The sequence below is a fragment of the Megalops cyprinoides genome, chromosome 2, assembly GCF_013368585.1.
Source record: "Megalops cyprinoides isolate fMegCyp1 chromosome 2, fMegCyp1.pri, whole genome shotgun sequence".
Taxonomy (NCBI): Eukaryota; Metazoa; Chordata; class Actinopteri; order Elopiformes; family Megalopidae; genus Megalops; species Megalops cyprinoides.
Window position 1 is genome coordinate 41995001 of NC_050584.1, and position 22775 is coordinate 42017775.

General features: G+C 43.2%; 2 protein-coding genes and 1 non-coding gene across 3 annotated transcripts in view; 2 read left to right on the forward strand and 1 right to left on the reverse strand.

The window, feature by feature from the left end:
• The window catches only part of ncanb (neurocan b), an 84896-nt gene extending 82329 nt beyond the window's left edge, over positions 1–2567 (forward strand). Inside the window, exons 13-14 of the mRNA XM_036522084.1 lie at positions 1489–1671; positions 2217–2567. Coding sequence (XP_036377977.1) covers positions 1489–1671; positions 2217–2335 — 302 coding nt within the window. The 3' untranslated portion in view covers positions 2336–2567. The remainder of the gene's footprint in view (positions 1–1488; positions 1672–2216) is intronic.
• A 12511-nt stretch (positions 2568–15078) lies between these two features.
• On the reverse strand, positions 15079–21467 carry hapln4 (hyaluronan and proteoglycan link protein 4). The gene is made up of 5 exons (XM_036521913.1): positions 21329–21467; positions 20117–20237; positions 18243–18605; positions 17612–17914; positions 15079–16470 (listed from the first exon to the last, which is right to left on the reverse strand). The coding sequence occupies exons 1-5, from the start codon at positions 21329–21331 to the stop codon at positions 16100–16102; spliced, it is 1161 nt and encodes a 386-aa protein (XP_036377806.1). The 5' UTR covers positions 21332–21467; the 3' UTR covers positions 15079–16099.
• A 627-nt stretch (positions 21468–22094) lies between these two features.
• Positions 22095–22167, forward strand: trnaa-agc. The gene has a single exon. It is a non-coding gene; the product is annotated as a tRNA-Ala (tRNA).
• The last annotated feature ends 608 nt before the right edge of the window (positions 22168–22775 follow it).

Consider the following 22775-nt stretch of genomic DNA (forward strand, 5'->3'; position numbering starts at 1 on the left):
TATACTGTATTGGTTTTGAACTGCATCTTTTGCAGAGAGTGAATGCTAAAAGGGCCAATTCAAGTGTCATTTCCCAGGCTGGAATATGGTCGTTTTGCGTCTCCTGTCTTTCCCTCACTGATATTGATCTAATGGGCATTCCCAGCAGCACTGCACCCCCTTGCTCTCTGCAGCAGGCCCAAAGATGGTGACTGAGACCAGGGGGGCCACACTGACTGAACTTTGTTTTGATGCACATCCACTCTCCTTTTAATGAGGGCATTCGCCCTCAGCCCTCTCCTCTGCGCGCCCCAGACAGGGAAGCCGCCACTAACCAACACTTTGAGCCAACAGAACTGTGACTGAGTTGCCCTGGGGAGCTGGCGGGGAGCTTTCGGTGCCTCCGAAGGCTGGGGCTGGTAGCAGGCTAACTTCAGATCAATTCCCTGCTAAATTCCCATGATTGGCCCGCTCGGCAGATAACCCAGGGTGCTCTCTCCAGGATTAATTTGATTGCAAATGTGGCATGAAATCTGTGTCCAGGATTAATGACATCGGCTTTCCCGGCTGGATTGATAAAGGGAGAGGCTAATGTGCAGCGGAGAGGGGGGGCGTTATATTTAGGACTCTGTGCAGGTTTCACTCTTGGCTGCCCAGGCCCTGGGGACTGATAGGCTGCCCTGGAATCCGTTAACGTCCACAGCAGATTCTGCAGTCTCATCGCATGCAGGAAAGGAAGACTTTGTCTGCAGCTCTGCGACACATGTTTGTCTTCGCCTGTGGAGGCACGCTCAAGAGGGATTCGGGTTTCTAGCAGCAAGGGTGCCATCTAGAGAAAGAGAAGAGAACTCCAACAAAGAGACAGCTCTCTGATCTCATTTACTTTGATCCAGAAAATAAAAAAAATTATACAAAACATTGTCTTGGAATCAGTCCTGTCGGCTGTCACATTCTGAAGTCATTGTCACCACAGACAGGCCATTGATTCAGCGCCGGGTTGAGCTGTGAGCAAATGGCATGTCTTGCTCTTCAGTCCTAAGACTGATCTCCAGTCAGCCTGTCCATACACCTCACATCACAGAACACACCGAGTGAACCACATTGACAGCAGGCTTGTTCATGTCCTTCTCTGAATGTCACTTTAGTAGTCCCCTAAGTACAAAGTAACTCAGATCTCTAAAATATCGCCCTTTAAATGCATGCTGTTTGAGTAGCCCAAGTAGATTATACTGACCGCCCTTTGATGTATACACCAAGGACAGGCATTTGCTTCTGTTCTTTTCCATTGAACTCTTTATAAATTGATTGTGTGCATTTGGTTTAAATGTGGGTGTACTGCACCGTTCACAAAGCTGTAGGCAATCTGCAGGATTGTGGCACTCCATTACCGAGGCTTCCTTTCTTTAGTATATAACTGTAACACACAGTGCCATATGTGGAGAGGAACAACATTAATTAGGCACCTGAATATAGATATTTCTGTCTTTGTTTCCACCTGTGTCTGTGCAGTACTGTGCGGGACGCCTCCCTCTGTGGACAACGCCTTCCTGATTGGCCGGAAGAGGTCGCACTACGACATCCACTCTGTGGTGCGCTACCAGTGCGCTGATGGTTTCCTCCAGCGCCACGTCCCGACGGCCAAATGCCGCGCCAACGGGAAGTGGGACCGCCCCAAGATCCTCTGCACAAAGTGTGAGTTACAGGCAGTGGTTTTATGTTCTCCTTTTAGCATTCATAAAACATTATCTGGCAAAACAAAGTTGTCTTTCATCAACGGACACTTTACTGTAACAACTGCAGTTACCTCAACTTAACTATTACATTTTACTCATAAAACGTTTAAAAAGTGCTAGAGACACCCCTTTACACCAAAATACTTCTTGAGTTTCTTGAATATTCCTTGAATTTTATCAACATATGAAATTGCATCTGAAGATGAACAATTTTTCAGCAACTTTTTGGCAAATATTGAGCAATATGATATGTAACGTTGAATGTATTTTTTCTCGAAGAAATGTCTTTCTCCAACAGCTTTTCTCTGACAGTAATGAACAGGCTGTGTTCCAAATTGGCACGACAACACAGCACCAAACTCATGTGGGCCTTGAGTAGGAGGCGAATTCCATGCCAATGTTTTGAAAGCCCCCCTCCTCGAGTATAAATAGGCACTTGGGGCCGAGTGACGGTCGGCGAGAGCGGTGCCAGCGTGCTTCTAACACTCCCTCACCTCTTTGCAGCCCGAAGATCCCACCGCTACCGCCGCCACCACCACAAGTCCCGGCGGGAACGCAGAAAGCACAAGAAGCACGGAGCAGGGGGCCACCGGGGTGGGGAGGAGGGTCACGGCCACTACTGAACCAAAAACCCTCGCTGCCCGCTGCAGTCACCCCGCTCCCTCCACCCCTCTCCTGCTCCAAGCCCCTCATCCTGGCTCAGGGAGTCAGGCTGAATCATACTCAACTCTGAGGCTTGCGAGAGTACTGTCAGGCCTCACAGAGACAATAACAGACCCTTTATACACCTCCTTTTCTCCTCCTTTCTGTCTGTCACATCTCCTTTTACTAAGTCTGCTTAGACCCTTTTTAAAATCCGTCCCATTTTTTTTCTAAAGTTTTTTGCCATCCTGTATTTTTTTCATTTCTGTAATTGTTGGGGGGTGGGATTTCGTAAACTACTAACTGTAAATATACACATTCATTAATGCAGTGCACAAATCAGCGTAGTTGGAGAATGCTTTTCACGATTTCAACTAATGCTTCACATAAACATGTCATATTTTAAACATACACCCTGTTGTCCCATACATGTGAATATATTCCTTGACTTGTGTCCTTGAATGTGTTTGGTTTGCTGAGAAAGCCATTTCACTGTTCCAGCTGTATCATTCATCCCATTGTGTCGATTTGAATGGCTTGTCAAAGGACTTCATGTGGAATTGTATATTGGCTTTGCCAATAATTGCTTTCTTAGACACAATGGAGGCTGGATTGTTGGGGGTTCAATTTTTTTAAGCTGGCAAGAAATACAGGCCTCTTGTTGATTGACAGACCGTGTAAAATGCCCAGAGTGAACACTTCTCTCTGGTGGTAGATTATTCCACCCACAACTGTGGTCCATCTGATCTATTGAATATGTTAGTTTTACATCACTTTAGGTAAAAATAAGATAAGTTATTTAGGAGGCTTGATATTCTAAACTGGAAATGCCAGCTCATTCTCCCTGCCTCTTTTCGATTCTCTTACTCCTGCCCCTCTGTATTGATGGTCTGTTTCTCCTCGGACTCAGCTCTCTGTGACTCATGCCCACTGAGGAGAATCTGTTCTATCAGCTGCTGTCAGCAAGAAAGAAATGCTGGGAATCTTTTCTCTAAATTGTGCACTGCCCCACTAGCTACATTAAACAGATAAACTCTTAGCTCATAGCAACCTTTGGGTTCAATTCTGTACCCTGAAGAATTAGCTTTCCAGGTTGCCTCAGGTTGTGCTGATCTTGGATATTGGAATACATTTAAGATAGACTCCCAGTGGCATTGTGGGAGAAGTATTCTGCCTGTCATTCACAAAGGTACAGAATGGAAGTTAGGTTTGCTCAGGGGCAAACACAGAGAGGTGAGGGTTTAGGGTATTAGCCTGTAGCAGGTGTGGAGGGTGTGGGGGTGATGTAGTTTATAATGATATTGAAGACAAACATTCAGGGGAAAGTGTGTAGTGTATGTGGGTGGGTTCAAATCACCAGGTTTCAGAATGAAATAGTTCACAACAGCTCCATTTTTATTCCTAGCAGGTGCCCAATTTTTAAAAAGGGCAGCTGACTAGGAGTACACCACGTTTTCTGGTGCAAGAAGGCCATATCTTTCTGAATGTCTTTTTGTGAAGTCAAAGCATGCAGTTATCTCTTTGACTCAATTCCCTTGAGATTACTGTACCCACCACCCCCACCCCTCCCTCTCTTTCTGTCCCCAGTCTTTCTTCCACTGGCTTTGTAAACCTTGTCAATGACACAGAAGCAGAGTGGAAAAGGGGAGAAACAAGCAGACACCAAATCTGTGCAATTAATCTTTTTTAAGCACGGATAATTAATGAAGAGGTTATCATCCCAGCTCCTGCCATTCACCAGGATGACAGGGCTGTGCAGTGAGGGAAAGGGATCCCAGGGCCTGTCATACCTGTCACAGTCTGACGGGGTGTCTTTGAGACGCCACTCAAACGTCGGTCACGCGTTGGCCATTTCAGAACCGAATATGCCAAGGTGTGTACGGGATATTTTCAGATTGACATTTAAATCAGTGTAAATTCCTCCCGAGAGCAGCGGTATTAAACAGCCCATTGCCTGTCCCTCGTGGCTCCACAGCAGGCCGTGTTTGAGAGAGTGTAGACATTATCTGCTGTGATCGCATCCCCAACCTCACGGCAGCTGCACAAACAGAACAAACAGATGCGTCCGAGAGACAAAGCTGGAGGGCCGTATTGGAGGGAGGGGCAGGTGCTGTGAGCGAACTGCCAGGGACAGTCTAATCTCTGTGTCAGCACCAAGTAGGTTTGGATATGCTAAGAATATAGACAAAAGTCTCCTAAAAAGGAAAAAGGATGCAGGTGATTTCTGTTGATGTTTTAATTCCACGATAAGTCAACGCTAACCTGTTTGTTTCTTGGTGCCTGAGGCGGCTCCTCAGCGATTCTTCATTCTCTTTCTGTTTACTGTCTTCTCACAAGCATACTGCTTCCTCAAGATGCCTTATCTCGGTCCCCAGAGGCAGACACAAAACGAGTGATGTGGCCGCTTCATTGCAGACCTTAATTAGAGAAATAAGGTCGCTCACAACCCCCCACCACCATGTCTGCGGCATTTTTTTAGGGAAAGTCATTTCCTTTTAATACAGTGGGGTAATGTGGATTGTCAGAGTTCAGGGTCCATTTTAAGACTGGTAGAACACAGGGAATCAAAAGGAAGTTATAATTACACACAGTGAGATTTCATATTTGTGATTTATGTAGAATACGTAGGGCATAATGAAATAGCTTCTTTCGATGATGCAAGAAAAGGTACAATTAGACTGATTTGATATTTCTTGTGCCTTCACAGAGTGTTGCGGCTATAGTTTTGAAATGCTAAGTTTCACCTCATGCTCCCTCTGCAGAGCATAATCAAGGCTAGAGATGGAGGAGGAGAACAGTAGCTTGAGTGTAGCAACAGGAACACTCTGCCCTCTATTTAATCTGGGCCCTGCATTAACACCACACATCCATCAATGACTGGAAATACTGCTTGGTATGAGCGGTGTGTATACTCCGTCTCATTTCCAATGTATTATCTGCGTTAGGAACGCGTCAAAGGGAAATCAGCCCGAGCGGTTGGTGACAAAGTGAAGAGATTAGCATAACAGGCCAGCAAGTCTCCGAGTCCCCCCCAGTGGCAGAAATTCATTCTGCGGCAGCCGTCCTTGTTCTAAAACTGTCTCACTCTCCGCGGCCTGCCCTCCTCTCGGTAAATGCCCCCCTACCCCCCGCCCGCTCCCCCTGTTCTAGAAGATTATCCTGACTCTGAGACCGCGCTCTGCATGCTGCCGTCTCACTGTCGTTACCGAAAGCTTTCTATCCCTGCAGGGAGACAGATGACTCGCCTCTCACCAGAGAGCTCAAAAGTCGAGGCTGTGATCTGCAGGGCCTCCTGTAATCTGGCTCTGTGTGTTTGTCTAGGCCCGGGCGAAGATTCCCCCCTCTCCCTGTGAGACAGGCCAATCTTGACCAGTGCTGAGCAGCTCCAATACACCGCTCCTATTCCTGCTGCCAGTCTGCGAAAAGAGCCCTGTCCTACCGCCACTGTGCCAGTTTGAAAAGAAGGCAATTTGAATCCCTCCTCAGATTTGAACTGCTTTACTGTCTTTACTGTGAAGGCTGTAGCAGGCCCCCTCCCTAGCCTTTTTGTAGCCTTTTGCCCTCTAATAGAAAACTGTAGATATCAGTTAATGCAACTTATCATGTTGCAAATGTAAGATGAGCATTTTCATACCAGGCACACAAAGTTGCATTTAGAGATGACACTCTGTCTTGAGTAAAGTGGTATTCAGTTTGGACTCTCATGGTTTGATAATAAAATTAAATCCTTATCCTTGCCTCTGGGTTTTTGTCACTACTTAGAGCCGTCATTCAAGGATGCTTGATTGAACTCTTTTACATGCTGCACTTTTGTGGGCACCAATTTTTAGTTACAATAATTACAACTGCTGCCACATCTTACCCCTGATCCAGCACCTGTTTGCATTCTCCAGTGGTCGAAGCAAATGGAGCTGATTTTAAAGCTTAGTAACCCTGCGCTCACACCGGCAGTGACCACAAGCGACAAAGTGGCCGGAAGTCATCCATTTCCAATGGTCGCTGGGTGACACTGGGCGACAGTCGCCACATCGCTCGGTGTGAATGAGTTCCGGCTGCTTTGTCACTCGTTGTCGCTGCCGGTGTGTGAGCGCAGTAAGAGTTGCTTTTTCTTGGCTGAACTTGTCCACTGCTGATTGCTTTCACTCATACCGGCTTCTGTAGCAGAACAGCGTTCTCCTCAAATCCACACTTAAAGGACGCAGGTTGGTTCCGACATACTGTAGCTTTACAAAAGATACATATCAGAAAAAGAGTATCAACCCTTAAAGTATAAACACTGAGCATCTTGTAGAAATTTGCTTTTTTAGAGATTAAATGTGTTTAATGTTTTAGGCAAATGTAGTGATGATCTATTTTCACCTGGGCCGCTCTTAACTCATTGCAAACCTGCCAACAAAAAAATGAACGTGAATCTTCCTGTAATCGTCTTGGTTTTCATTCTCATTGCTAAAATGTTGCAAACTGTCCTCTGGTGGGTAAAAAGTAACAGTTTTCACTGGGGTTTAAATGATCAAGTGACTTCCAATAGTCATTCCTTTTGCTGATTGATAGGCAGCTAATGAGTGTGCACTGCCTCAGGAAGGGGAGTTATTGTTATGTTCCTTGATTTATGGCGCCAGCTGCCTGGTTTGTAGTTGGAATGGGGCTGAAGCTCCTTCAGTCCTTTCTTGGTTCCATCCTGGAATGTGATCTTTTCACTTTGTTTTTACCCCACACATTGGTAGCACATTTATTTAATGGTGGTATATCTATCACTTTGGTTTGTCACTGATATTGGCAGTTAAAATTGACGCTATGTGCTCGCTGACAGCGGATATGTGTAACATGTGTTTCCCTTCAGTTGTCCTCCCCAGAGTGATCTCACTGGCGTGCTTATGAACTCAGCTGTTCTGTCACATTTATTTTTTTCTTCTTTTTTTGACAGATTCTGTTTCTGTATTTGTCCATACATGCTTTCAACGTTTTCCAAAATGCCCGAACACACCACCTGCATGGGTGGGTGGGTGGGTGGGTGGTTGCACGTGTATTCATCAGTGAAATTTCATTCTCTTTGGAATAGCAGGTGACTGATCATGTCCATAACAGTGAGCACTAGGACCTAAACCAACCAATCAGATAACTCTTTCAATGGGTATAGGATGTATTGATGAAGAAATGGTATCGTGTTACTAAGCATACATCATTCCAAATGGAATTAGTACACTTGTGCTTATTATTATGATTATGATTGCAATTATAGTTATAATAATATGATGATTATTATTAAGAGGACATTTGCAGTTATTATTGTTATTTATGCTCCCAAATAGCCCTGAAAAGATTTTGTCTGGATTTTCCACACATGTGATGTTATGAGCTCATGTTTTATTCAACTTCTATTTATCATTGTCTGCATTCATTTTAAGTTAATTTATATAAGTTAAATAAGTTAATTTATTCAAGTGTGTGTTTACGATTTATTATGTTTATCTTTCTGCTCACCAAAAATACACACAAAGAACAGAATAAAAACCTTCATTAATGAAGAGCCTTTCAGGGTTTAAACCAGCATTGTTCCCAGGTCCCAAAACAACACAAAAAAATCACAAATCAGAGCTAGATGTGTGACTTGTACCAGGATCTGTAAAGCATTTCTACTATCTGTGATGTAAATACTCAGTGGGATTTTTGAAATTCTTTGAAATCTGGTTGTGTTTGTTCTTTAGACTCCCTGGACCTTATTCACACAGCCTTTCCGACTACTCTGCGTTCACCAGACACAAAACACCTCGTGATGCAATATCAAAGGGGAACATTCAAAACACCCCTTGGGTTTCTTACAATAAATTGATACATTAACATTCTGACACAGAGCTGTGTGAAACCAAGCAAAAAAAATGTGGTAGGGAAGGCTTTCTGAATGTGGTCTTTAAGTGCTGACCAGTATTTGTTGATGTTCTTATGAATTCCAGTCCTTTCATTGTATCATATTCTTTTCAAATATGAAAAAAATCATTAAAAAACTGATTGGATCAATGATGTTATTGAATGGCCATGTCTTGTTTGTCTTTTTGTATTTTTAAGTTGATGTTGTAGAAAGTTGATGTAAAAAGGTTTTCATTCACTTTCCAGGTAACATCTGTCAAGGTCCCATCGACACCCAAAACACCCAAAACATAATTCCACTGCATCTCATACTAACATGCATACTGTTGAAATGTACTGTGTACATCTTTAGACAGTAGGACAGGATTATATGATATGGTCATTATTGGCTATGGTCCTGGTAATTGGACAAATATGTACTGAACTCAGATCCCAACATGCTGCAAAATAACCACAGAGTGAATGATGTAACGAGGAGACCAAGACAAAGTAACATTAAAGTATTTAGAACTTTATAACTTTTAGTTTACAATTTAAATACATTATTTAAGTAAGGAAATAAATTACAAAATCTTGTGTTTGGGATTCTAGGGAAAAGCACTTCATGACAGTTGAACTTTAACAACCATTACTTTCCATGTCTATGGGGCATAAAAAGGCAGCAAGAACAATTACTGTCAGAGTCACTTTAAAGATGTTAGAAAAAGCAAGGTCCACTTTGGCAGAATGAAAGACGCTGGGAGGGAGAGGACCATGTGTGTGTGAACATTAATTTGACAATAATCTGTGTAGGTGGCGTTAATTTATGGTCCATTTCACCGCAATATTTTGTAGTGATTTGTCTCCTTGTTTTGTGTTGTCTTTGTTTTCTCCTTGATATTCAGTAGGGTCTGCCTCTGAATTCAAAGGATTACATGACTTGTCTTTATATCGCCACTGATAAGGACACCCGAGGTGCTATCTGCGCATGATGAATGCAACATTACTCAGCCTCAGCTCCCCAGGACTGATATCAAACTCCCTTCTGAATTCATGACATGAATTGAAATGTTTTATAGGTGGCTGAAAGGTGCCATGCTGTCGTGATGTATTACTGACCTGCAAAGACAGATGCCTGCAAAATATCTCCATATGATTTGACTACTGATGGTAGTTATCTTCCAAGTGGGTAGTTTTTGGACCAATAAACAACATACATCTTAAAAACAAACATGCATGGACATAAATATCAACAGTATCAATAGAGATCATGATGTGGGCTTCATCATTTGTATTTTTGAGCAGAATACATTTAGGCTGTGATAGAGCAATGAACATAGAGTACCATTTGTGGCTTTAGATTTGTGAATTCACAACAGCCAAGAGGATAATAGTAAAGTCATACTGCACACGCGCTTGGGTGTGTGTGTGCAGTCATTCTTATGTCTCTTTATTCTTTCAGAAGCTGTTATTTTCCTTTTAGACGTGTTCTTAGGTGTTCAGCATGAGTACGTTTGTATATTAAATTAATTCCAATAGACTATTAGTGTGTGTGCAGCTTAAGCCCAGGTCTTTCTGCTTGTTCTACTTTCAGTATGTTTCATAGCAACGTGAGACAGTCAGATAAGCCATCGAAACAGCACTGCAGTCTCAATGTAATGATTTGTTTTGTTTTTTTTTTTTTCCATGAATTTAACCTTCTGACAATCCAATAACAATTCCAGTGTGCTGGACCAACATCAAAAAACACAAAACAGACAAAAAATAAAGCTCACCATAAGGACTCCTTAAAATGCCATCTAGGATATTTCATAGGTCAGCTTATATGCAACCATTCCCTTTCTCCTTTTCTGTTTTTTTTTTTGCCTTTCTCCTGCTCCAGTGTTGACCTCTCTTATGTGTTGCAATGTGCCGTGAAACTGTCCTGTTGAAACACTGTGCATATCTGTACTGCTTCTCTAAATAAACAAATAAATGACATTTTTAAAGGCTTTTTGGAAAGAAAACCACAAAACTGTGTGCTTTTTGGTAAACCCCTGCTCTTGCAAGGACACCCTGTCCTCATTATTCGCTCTGATGCATAACAGTAGCACTTCCTGCTTGAGTAGGTAATGTGGCCTCCTACAGTGTAATGGCAGGTCTGCTTCCACAATGACGCCAGCATCCATTTTTTGATAACAGCTCAGAGTTGGCCCACGCTTGAGTGCGTAATCAAGATGCCCCCTCCACCGGGACAGCTGATTGAGTGTGATGACAACAGGAAGCTGTGATTCCCGCCGGCTGCTGCTCTCCTTCCTCCTCTTCCTCTTCCTCCAGCTGCACCGGGGGGAAACAGTATGCGCTCAGAAGGTGAAGGCAGGTTTAGAGCTTTGCGCACCAGAGCGTGACTGTGGCATGTACCCGTCTCCAGTGAGAGGAGTCAGTTCCCTCTTTGTGCTCGGAGCTCAGCTGGCCATGTGTTTTCATAACCTGATCACTTACTTCATCATGTGCCACTGACCCGAAGCCAGCCTGCGGACAGACGGTGATGCGCCAGCTGCAGGGACATGGCACTGCCAAGCTGTTCCCAGAAGCACTGTGCAGGACTCTTTTTCCCTCTGCAGGTGCAGAGGAAGAATCTTTTTTTTTTTCAGAACAAATGATAAGTAACCTCAAGATTTACACCTACAGATTTTAGAAGGGATAGGTGGTCAGACCACAGGCAATCCCATGTCTCTGAACTGATGAACCAGCCCAGATCCTCTTGTTGCCAGCCTTTGAGGGGAAAGGTATTTAAGCCTTCTGTAATTCACTGAAATATGACACTGAAAACGAAGTTAGTACCTCTGCATCTTGGTCCGTAAAATATCTAATGAAAAGGAGTATTTTGAAGGTCAAGCATGGTTGCCAAGCACCAGATTGTATAGATGGTTAGATAGGATTAGAAATAAGATGGTGGTAGAATTTCAGCATGGTAGACGATTGCAGCATCGAGCCTGTTTATTTTCTTACCTTCCAGTTTATTTTATTAGCTTCTTGTCTTTTAATAGAAACCTTCCCCATTAAATGTTTATACATTCTTTTCATTCAATAATGTGTAAAATTACATACTTGCATGCCACTCTATGAGCATTAAGACTAGTTATGAACAACCATGTTTGAATGTGAATTCCAATTTTGAATTCCAACCCCTACTGATAGACATTCATCGGTACTGGTCATTATTTTCCAGTATCTTTTTATTAACTCGCAAATTCAAATTCACTCAAAACAAATTCAATGCACTTAACATACGACTTTTTTTTTTAATCATGGGACAATGTTATTTGGTTTCTGTGAAGAATGATAAAAAACTATGCAGGGCTTTGATGCATCACATAATGTTGATATGCATTCTTAATCCACTTATGATGACAAACTTTAAACAGGAACATTGATGAATAGAGCCTGCTAAGCCTTACAAGTGCACTGCTATTAAAAGCGCTAATGATGTTTGTGCAGATGGTGAACCATCAAGCACTAATAGCTTTTACAAGAGTTTGAGATTCAGAGCCAACACAATGAAAATTTGAAACGTATTTTACTGGCTGGCATCTACAGCACATACTGGCCTAAATGCAGATGCCCAGTCTTCCGTTGCTTGGTGTATTTGACTGATGATGCAGAAATCTTCCTTCATTAAGCAGATTACTGAATCGCTGTACAATGGAACGTCCACGGTTTGTGGAGGCACATACACAGCACAATCTGCAGTGTATTCTTTGCGTTTATTTTTGTCGGGCCTCACTCTCTCTTGTATTCTGACAGCGCTGTTTGCTGAGGGATACCGCTTTGTTAACTGGAGAAATCCACCACTTTGGCTGTGCAACCTCTCATGTCCAATATTGACACATCAAGTAACTTGCCCTCAAAAAACCTATTCTGAAAACCTGCTAGCACTGCGCTAGTCCGTTGCCAATGACTCTGTTCCCAATGTCTTTTGTCCTTTGTTTTACCCTGTTTCAACTGAAATGGGCTAATTTCCTCTCCAATTCTCTCAAAACTCCCTGAGCCACGTGATCATATATAGCCTCCTTCCTAGAGAAACAGTATGAATTGTGTCATTAACCTTCTGCCTCTCCTTGCCACCCCGATCTGGGATTTTTTGAAACAGTTCAGTGACCAAAGCTAACACACTCTCTCTTGATCTGTGCAAGTGACAGCTTCCAATTGCGCCCCAAACAGTGGGGGTCATATTCAAAGCAAAGGGGGTTACATAAACAGCAACAGAGCCAAGCAGTCTGGAGGACTGTGCAAAGGGCAAAATGTCAGCTCATTTTTTATAATTTACCCAAGGCAGAATTGGTAATTATATGCTTTCAGTTAAAATATTGTATATTTAGAAAGATTATTCATTGTAAAGGGTATTCATGTCACACTATTTCTGTATGTTATCAATATACAGAAAACTGCATGCGAATATGAGGGTGGCAAATAATATCAATACAGTACATATCTAAATAAAGTTAATCACGTTTAGATGTCAATAATGTGTTGGTTATTGTATTTTGTTGTGTTTTATACCTAATATTGTGTGCCTTATTTGTATTGTGTTAATATAAATGTCCCACAGTGCACTGTTGTTGCAGACTACCCACAATTTCGTTGTACCCCACCGTGCAATGACAAAGTCTATTCTATTCTGTTCTATTCTGTCAGTGAGTGATACCTTACACCAGCAGTCCTGGTCCTGGAGACCCACCATGTATGTTGGGATTCTCTCCCACTGGGCTCAAGTAATTGTATTTTCTGCTAATTAAATACTGATAGACCTGACACTTTGTTAGTTACCAGTATCTCCCAGTAGTCATTCGTAAAAGAAATTTGTTCTTGGAGCTCTGTCAGAAGTAATGGCATTTCACTGTATTTATCAATTTGTTGCTCTTCAGCAAATTAGTACTGATACAGATAAGCAGTGAATTTAAGACCAAATCATTTTTTCAATTGACTGTCAGAGGATCTAGACCAGTTGAGCAAACTGAGCTTAACTGAGGCAGGCACCAATGAATTTAAGGAGCAGATTTTAACAAAAGTCGAACTCTATTGCGTATAAAAAAAGCCTTAATTCAGACAGCAATCAATAGATGTAGAATCCAGAACAGCATTCAGTTAGCTGCTTAATCAAACACGTTAAGAGCAATCTGAAGAAGAACCGACTCACAGAGTGGGCCTCCAGGGCTTTGACTGAATGCCTTAAGATGACCCCACCACACAGGGAGCACCCACTATCTGTGGACCAAAATCCATTTCTTATACACTGAATCCCGACTCTTCCTCTGTCTCAGTCCCTACATGTGCTCCTTCTTCAGAAGCCCTTATTTGAGTCTGACCCCTGTCAACAGCTGATAAATGAGACACAAATGAAACCCTTTGTGATTTGATTGTGCTGTATTTACTCGCAGAGTGCACCCAATTGTTACAGGGTCACCTTATTTCATTTTCTGCCAAGAAAAGAGGTTGATGGAATGAAAATAGTGTTTTCTTTTCTTTTCAGCAGTGTCACAGTTCGCTTTCTCCCTCTCTTCGCCTCTCAATGGCTCCAGTGCACTCTCAGAGAAAATAAATTAGTCTAGAAACAAGCAAACCACGACCACATGGACTTGTGTCCTTTGGGCTTTGGTTAAGGGCTTGATCTGACCACATACCTCTATACATTTCTTCTCCAGACATCTGCACATACAATTTATGAAGATGGATGCTGGACCATGGTGAATCAGACCTGTTCAGTTATAAACAGTATGTTACCATGAACCCACTAATTGACCTCAAGCCAGACAGCATGTTCAATCTGAATGAACACTTTATTTTTGTCACATATTACTGCAGTTAACTCAGTTGGTATCACAATGCTATCATTCCTTTGTTGCTACAGTCTGTTATACAAACAATGCCATTCATTATTTCAATGGGGCTTCACAGTGTAATCGTTATGCTGATCTAAGTAATGCTGGCATATTTAAATGGAGAGCTGACCACATCTGGCATTCAAGAAAACAAATGAGAAAATGTCTGAAGTTCCTATGTTAAAATTAGCCTGAAATAAATTAATCATTTCTGGCTGTCAAATGCAAAACATGACCTTTCATGTTGATGAGTGAGCATGTATGCTGAGATTATTAACTGACTTTAGTTTAAAAGTGGTCTTTCCTTATATTTCTGTGCCATGGAATAACAATATCTGTCAATTCCACCTCAAGATTTAGAAGTGCAGTAAGTAATTCCTGAAAAGAGAACAGCATGAGGAACAGACAGTTTTCCTTTGTATTTGTTCATTTCAAAGGTCTATATAGCCTAATTTGAAATCAGAGTACCAAAGAGTACAGTTACTAGTAATATAACTGACTTGTCATGCCACTGATACTCACTCAGTTACAGTAACTGCCCCAAGAACTTTCTTCTCACACACGCTCACACCATCAAAGCAGAATACAATACTGCTAAAATCTAGTGAGCTGTACTGTAACTAGCACCTGCTGCCAGTTCTGTTTAACCACAGCTAGGCTTTATCATGTAGTCGAATTATAGTGCATGCTGTTAGCTTGCTCAGAGCTTGATTTGAATTGTTGCTGTTGCTATGGAAATGACATGGTCACTTGTGCTGTGATGGCACATCACAAAACATTTGCTTACTGTTGTCTGCACATAGACAGACACTACTTGCAAAACATGATTTACAGTCGAATGAAGAGAAAAGGCAGACACCAATGCACAAGTGATATAGTAGACACCACTGCTCTAAATCAAAGAGAGTGCCAAAAACACATGTGTTACCATGGATTTGTATAGTACCATTGAACAGGAATAACTGAAGCGCAGTTTGCATTACACTTATTCTAAACATAAACTAGGCTCATAAGCGGATCACATGGAGCCAAACCATTGTAATAGGTGTCAAAGCACCCAATTTGACCCTCAAGACAATGTACAATACAGGCATTTTGTTCTATATTATACCTGTGCATTGCTATTGCTGATAAGCCACTACTGGCATTCAGTATACAAGGCAGATAATGAAGTTTGCAGCTTTATATAAACTTTGGTTGCTCTTACTCAGTTAAGCCTAAATTGCTAAAGCTAGCTCAATTCAGAACATGCTTACCATGTGATTATTAGTATTATACTTATTGTCAGAATGCAAATCCTTTTCATAAAACATATCCAAATGCAGCCTACTGTGCGCAGAGGAGAAAAAGCCGCCTGGCTGACGATTAAAAAAAAGGCTTGTTGCTTTCTTTGAAAGATCTGCAGGCTATTCTGTCCAAACATGGCGAGTGACTGAAATCTTCAGAGACTAAGAATGCGCAAGAACCCAATAAACAGAGCTGAGGCTGACACATGGCAGAGATGCAGATAGGAATTAGTTGTGTTCCGCAGCTCATCACTCTTTCATAATCAGGCCTGAGAGAGCCATGCCTAATGTGCTGCATTCATTAGGAGACGTGCAAAATTATCTCTCTGTCTTCACGCTAATTAATGTTTCACAGACGGCACTCCACGTCTCCTGTGCTCTTTTTTGGGGGGAGAGACCGAATGAAAAGCAAAACTTGAAGCCGTGTCTGCCTCCATGAAGCTGACTCAATGGCAAACAATGAACCTAATGAAAGGCTTTCTAATCTGATGTGCCTGGCCGATGCGGAGCTGTAATTTAGGCTCTTGTAGAGGGTAACTGGCACGCTTGCACCAAAGATGACTGACATCTCATTTAAAAAAGGGAAAGGGAAATCATGTAGATAAAATTCCACGCTGATTTCACATTGCCCTACTTTCACTACTTACAAATCTGAAAATTAGCTCATCTTGTCAGTCATTTTTGGACAAGCCATTAAGCTGCGGGACTGCCGGAGCAGTGTGGTAGTGTTCCCCTGAATTACCTCCCGCTCGCTTTAGACGCTCCTGGTCCCATTAGCCGCCTTGAGGTTAACGACCTTCTCCGAGCGCGGGGTTGGGCGTTGCACATCAGAACTTTCTTTGTTCTTACGGAAGCAGTAGACCCCGTACAGACGGAACTTTTTGTCAGGAAAGCCTAGGTTCCGGACCCCCGGCTCGGGCCCCCCACAGCGGGCCCGCGGGTTGACGATGGGGTAGCGGATGCTGCCGTCCTCCAGCCAGCCGGCCTCGCATCGGTCCAGAAGCTGGATCTTCCAGGCGGCGTACAGCTGGCCTACCTTGGCCACCATGGAGCCGTCGCGCAGACACGCCTTCACCGCCTCGGCATAGTTCACCTTCTTGAAGCGCTTGAGGAAGTACACCTGGCCTGGGAGAAGGAGCAGGCAATCAGGGCACAGGACTGGGATGGACAGTTCTCAGATTTCAAAGGACTGAGCCAGTCCGACCCCATCCCAGAATTAATTTGTCATTGGGTGAGATCCTTAAAACCCACTGGATGGATGCTCTAAAACAGACACACACCAGATACACCAACCCTGGAAAGACCTCTCTGTCAAAAACGATGTAATCAACTTCCATTTTCATTTTCACTTCACCCACAAAATACTTCTCCCCTCCCTCTGAAAATGACAGTAATGGGATTGGCACAGTAGAAATTGCCTGAGCTCAAGCGAAACAGAACACAGTTTAATAAAGTCGGCTGAGCTGTGAGAAACCTCGACATGAAACTACCAGCCAGTTTCTCCCACTGAAGGCTGTCCACTGCCCCACGCTTGGCTATCGATTTTCTGTTTGTTTATATTACTGCTGCCTATTAGTGGGGAATATTGTCTCATATTTCCCAATGGGTGCCTCAGTAAATATCTTCCAGCTGGTCAGAACTACAGCATCACCCACAATTGCTCCAACTGTGCACATTTCAGGTCTGAATGTATTCTGTAATAACACACATGGGGATGCAAAGAAATCCCTGTTAGTTTTCCAGAGTGAAGTGCATTAAAGTGGGCCAACAATACATGGCCTCTATGCTGCTTTTAAAATTCATAACACGGCAAGGCTTTGAAAAAATCAATATTCTTTTGACATGATTAATTTTAACTTCATGCACAAAATAAGGTCTTGTTTCCTAACCAGAACCAACTTTCCACCACCAATTGGTTGTTAAAATAACTATTATTTTCCAAAATCAGTTTCAGAGTTCAACTGGAAATTGCTCATTGCCATGTGTATCCTTCTGTAAAAAGTCCTAATAGCTGATACTTGAGGTCCAGTTTTCCTTGGTATCTTTAAATCAGAATCTGCTTTCAAGCCAGGAAAAGGGTTTAGGCTGGCACTGTGCTGAGAATGAATATCAAAGAACACAGATGAAAGCAAAAGCAGAGAGCCCTGTGGCTCTTTCATGGGGGCAGAGTTAACGAAGGCTGTTCCAGATCCAATGGCCCTGGGCTTCGGAGATCACAGGCAGAGATCAGAGCCCTCCTCTCCCCCATGCTGACACCTACACTCACCGTTGAGATTGGAGGTGAAGCAGAAGGCATCGTAGCGCTCGTCCTGCTTGTGCCGGTAGCCATAGTTGCGGACGCCGGCGGGGGTGTCCTTGCGACCGCACTGATCCCGGGGGTGTGCAATGGGGTACTGCACTGAGCCATCCTCCAGCCAGCCAGCATTGCACCAGTCCAGGCCCTCCAGCCAGGCCTTGTGCAGCTGCCCGTGGGAGGCCAGGATGGCATCTTGTTGCTGGCACACCTCCTGGGCCTCGTGGTAGTTCAACTTGTAGCGCCCAAGGCGAGGGTGATAGGGAAACACCACACCTGATGGAGAGAGGGTTCCTGAGCAGTGCAGCGCTGGTTCCCAAATACGTAATCCCTAATCCTAGACTATACTCTTTGCCTTCATCTGCCTGCACCATGAACTCACTGGGACTCCACAGCAGACTTACACACGGGGGTGGTCAATACTGTTCAATACAACACCCATCCTTTTCCACAAAATCTCATTACCTAGATGTAATAAAATACTTGATAACCAGCTGAATCCTGTTTCTTCATTACCAATGATGCAATGAATAACTTACTTATTCTATTCTGATGAAGATCACGACTAAGTTGTGGGACCACATGAAGCCCCTCACCCCCTGACCTTCAAGATCAAGGTTGACGAATCCCGTGTCATCCTCCATGTCGTTGGTGACCTCGCATTCATAGCGGCCATAGTCCTGCAGCGTGACATTGTGAATGATGATCGAGGCGTCACCCGGGCCAGCTTCCTCCAGGGCCACCCGCCCACGGTATGCTCCGAACACCCGCTGCTGCCGCCCGAGAGCCACGAACACATCTTCAAACTGCAGGGCATCCGTCACCTTGGTCCACTTGATGCGGATCCGGGCGGGGTCGGTGCTCTCGGGCTCGTGGTGGTAGCGGCAGGGCAGGGTGATGGATCCACCGCGGTGGGTGACCACCTTCCCCGGAGCTGTCTGAACGATCACGGCCCCGCTCTCGTCCTCTGCACAGGGGGAGCCAGATCACACCCAGGGTCAGGACACACAGACTCAGAGCAGGACACTCAGAGCAGGTTCAGTCAGGTTGCAGTGAATACAGTGAACACCTTATTCAAGAGCACATGCCTGCCACCCGAGCTGCAGTGTCTGTGCATTGGCAGGCAGTGAATTCAGTGTTCTTTGCACAGCCTAAGAAGGACCTGTGTCACTGCAAAAGCTGACAAACTGAATTGCTGTGCAATGAAAATCTGTGCTGGTTTCAGCAACCCAGGCTCCAGGGGCTTGCTTTCACTCTGGGGTCACGGCATAGCACATTTCATCATATCAATTTGAGAGGAAGAAGTTCTTGTTTTTTTTTCCAGTTTCAAGGGCACCTAGAGCACTGAGCCTGATTTACATATTGTCAGGTTCTCTCACAGTCTTTCTCCTCTTTTGGAACAAGTGCCCTGGGAGATCGAATGCCACTTCAGCCTCATTCAGTCTGAGCCAAAGTGTGAGAGATGCCTTTTTGTGGACAGATCAGTCTGCAATTAGCCAACGCAGCTGGCCATTATCATTACCATCGTAAAACCCAGCTTTTTGAACTGTTTGAACTTACAAACCACAGCACATGTCAAAACCAATCAAATAATACTTCAGAAACATATGTGCATGCACATATATCCTGAGCGGTAGTCATTTTTCTGCTTGGAGCAGGTATGTCAGTAAATGGAGTTATGGTAATCACGGGGAAAAAACAACACATTCACCTTAGTGTGTAAATGGTATTGTGGAGGCATGGAGATCCACTAATTCAGCTTGGTGTGTAAATGGTGTTATTTCAGCAGATGGAAACGCTAATTCATCCTAGAGTGATCCGCAGCTGCCAAAGGGACGTGTGCAGAGATGCCCCGTCCAGCTCTCTGTGAGATGGAGCACTTTGCTCACAGCTAAAGAGCCAGCTGGCGTGAGCTGCATAGTGATGAGAAAGATTATCATTTCAGGAGAGCCTTATGAACTACAACTGCTATTCTCATTGCTGCTCACAACAGTGAGAAGGGGCATGATGGATTTGGGAGGCTTGCTGTAGATTCACTGGACGGCCGCTTGCTCTGGCACACTGAGGTGCTCTCCTGTGTAACTAGCTGTTGTCATCAGCTTCCTCTGGGAAGATCAAAAGGCAGTAGCTTGCTACGCCTAACTTGGAATAAGAACAATAAAGTTTTTTTTTTTCAAAGTGAAACACAATCAATAGAATTAGATAAGGTAAACATAGGGTGAAGTAAGGCTGACAATGTATCATTGTTTCTTTTGCATTGTTTTACATATCAAATTGTGTTTTGCACAGCAGCTAAATCAACATTTGATCATTTAATTCTGTGATTGTTTACATAGAAAAGCAGGTTGAATTAGTGGGTGTTTACATGGCAAATCTACATAGCCCTTTCTCGGTGAAAAGTGACTTATTAAACAAAGACGTGTCTTGTTTAAATGCTTCCAGATCAGACTGGTGTGTCTGTGTAGGAGGGGTCCTTACCCAACACGTGCACCACCTTCCTCCTCCCCTTATCTGTCTCTGTTAGGTGGGAGTTGACGGGCAGGGCCAAAGCTCGGACCATAGAGGTCACTGTCAGCAGCCCCAGGAACTGTACACAGAGCTGCATGTAACACAGCAGATATTCAGTGCTCAGATATATGTGTCAACAAAGTCCTGTCTGACACTCTTTCTCTCTTACTGCACTTGACAGTCAACCCCTGATAATCATATGCTGCATTCTTGAGACCTTTGTCAAATTATGTATGTAACCAACGTATGCAAATAAAAAGACTTTGAGCCAGTGGGATTACAACAGGACTAGCTGCATACTGTGTGATAAAAGAGAGTATTCAACGATCTAATATGCAATTACAAAGTATTAACTGTGTCAATCCAGTGAAGGTGAAGAATTTCAAGAGGAGGTTTTAACATCAAGGTGGTGCAGTTACGTATGGTATATTCAACGACTTCAGTGTTGCAGGCTCAATGTCAGTTCAGTGTGTGGTGTAGGAGAACTCAGATGTGTAAATTCCTACCCTGTCTCGTTCCGCTGCAGTACCTTGAAAACTACTTGCCAAGACATGCGCATGCGAGGTCGCAGCATTACGTACTGCGAGGAAACATGCCTTTCACTGAAAAAATGGCATTACTGATTAGCTATTAGTATTACTTACGCTAGAATTGTAAATTAAAACAGTGTAGTCTTTATTCTTGGCAGCAAACTTGCTATCTGACAAGATATAGCTGTTATCGAGTGTACAGCCAAGGACAGCCCAACTTGCCAGTTAGCTCATACTTAAAGTTTAATTTTTGTTCTCACGGTTCTGATTACCTGTATCGCCACCTGGTTGGCTAAACTAGAGTACCTAACGTTACATTATCTTATTATAACAACATCAATTTAATTTCTGACTAGAATGTATACCCCTCGTCGAAGCTCGTCATGTCCCGTAAGAACGGTCACTGGTACACTGTTTTAATTATTTGTTATTTCATAAATGATCTCATCCCGGAGCGCTTCTCCCTCGCCCGTCCCGTTACAGTGCTTGTTCATGTAGCCGTCCCTTGCTATATTGCCACTCTTATTTTCGCATTCTCAAGGTTAAGCTAGCTAGCAAGCAAAGGAGTTCGCAGACAGGTACGTGCAGCAGAGGATACCGCATGAACTGACCCATCAAATAATGAATCAAAATATAGCTAAAATGAACTTACCATTATCACGTGCAGGGTAAAATTACCTTAAAAAGTTATGCTTTATGTGAAGGTGCCTAGTTAGTTAATGTTCTCGTCGGTGTTGCGGGGCACACTAACGTTAGAGATTTTGGTGCAATTTGCTCGTCCCATCCTCTCATCCCTGCAGTTCCCGTTTCTTTTCCTACAGACTTTTTTTTTTTTTGGACATTGCAGGGGAAACTGCTGACGATACCAGCTGCCTCCTTAGTTGAACTAGCTGCGCGATTTCCTCACTCACCATAATGAGATGCACCACGGAAGAAGTTTTTTTTTTAGCAAGTTTAGCATAGTAGCTACCTTGCCTTTATGCGATATATACCTAGCTATAGCTTGCGATGCAGCCAGCTAGCGATTTGTAGAAACGTCAGGATTCAACCTGAATTGTTAATACAAAGCAGGTAGCTGCCTAACGTTATGGTAGCTAGGTTTAATGAAAAATAGATTGACGTATGTGATATTTTCTGATACAGCGAAAAAAACTTACATGTCAGCTAGATAGTCTTGCAAGGCTTTATGGCTAGCAAGTCTCTGATCGCGCAAGCTAACAGTAGTTAAATTAGCTGACATAACGTTAGCTTGTTAAATCCTTATGGCGATGTTGTAATTTCTCAGGATAATTTCGTAAAACTGAATGACAGGTTTAAACATTATCTAGGTTAAATAAGGGGACTCATACTTTTTATTAATTATAAAAAGTAAATAGTTGTATACATGAGAATTGAAAATAACAGTTGTCACTTGTAGAGGGGAATTAGCTCAAATGGTAGAGCGCTCGCTTAGCATGCGAGAGGTAGCGGGATCGATGCCCGCATTCTCCAGTAGTGTTTTTTCTGAAAAGATGTCCTGTCCTGTGGGCTGCTACGCTGCGTGTGCGGTTCTATAAATAACGTTTACTAATTACTGTCGTGCAGGTTAACAAGCAAACCTATTGTGTAAATGTGCTTTGTTGTGATTCTGTCCCTGTGAATAACGAATGCGTATGTTATTGCACAGTCATAGTTACTGCTAGCTAGCTAGATTCTACATTGTTTCTTTGCGTGATTTCTGCGTTATGCTTTGACTACGAAAAAGTAAGAGTTTTTAATGAATTTATTTTGTTTTTGGCCTCCAACATTGTCCGCTGTCTTGTTTGCTAACTGGTCTCGTTGAATTCATCCCAGAAAAAGCCTGGTGTCATCACAGTCAAAATGTGACGGAAATGTCACGATTTTCCATATTAATTAGGCTACTTTTTATGTTTACCCGAATCTCTTGATGCGTAAACTCTGATCTATGTAGCCACCAAGGGCGTAATTTTGCATATGGACGGTAGGGACATGTCCCTACCAATATTTGAGCGAACTCGTTCGCATTACCTTTGGAGTGAAGTCATATTACATAATTCCAATGTCCCCTCGGTTGTTGTGTCCCTACCAATGTTGAAACC

Coding starts and splice junctions, on each gene's coding strand:
- hapln4 (XM_036521913.1), bottom strand. Junction 18,606..20,116: donor GAAGGTGGTGCACGTGTTGG/GTAAGGACCCCT, acceptor CCCCCTGTGCAG/AGGACGAGAGCGGGGCCGTG. Junction 17,915..18,242: donor CGTCAACCTTGATCTTGAAG/GTCAGGGGGTGA, acceptor TCTCTCCATCAG/GTGTGGTGTTTCCCTATCAC.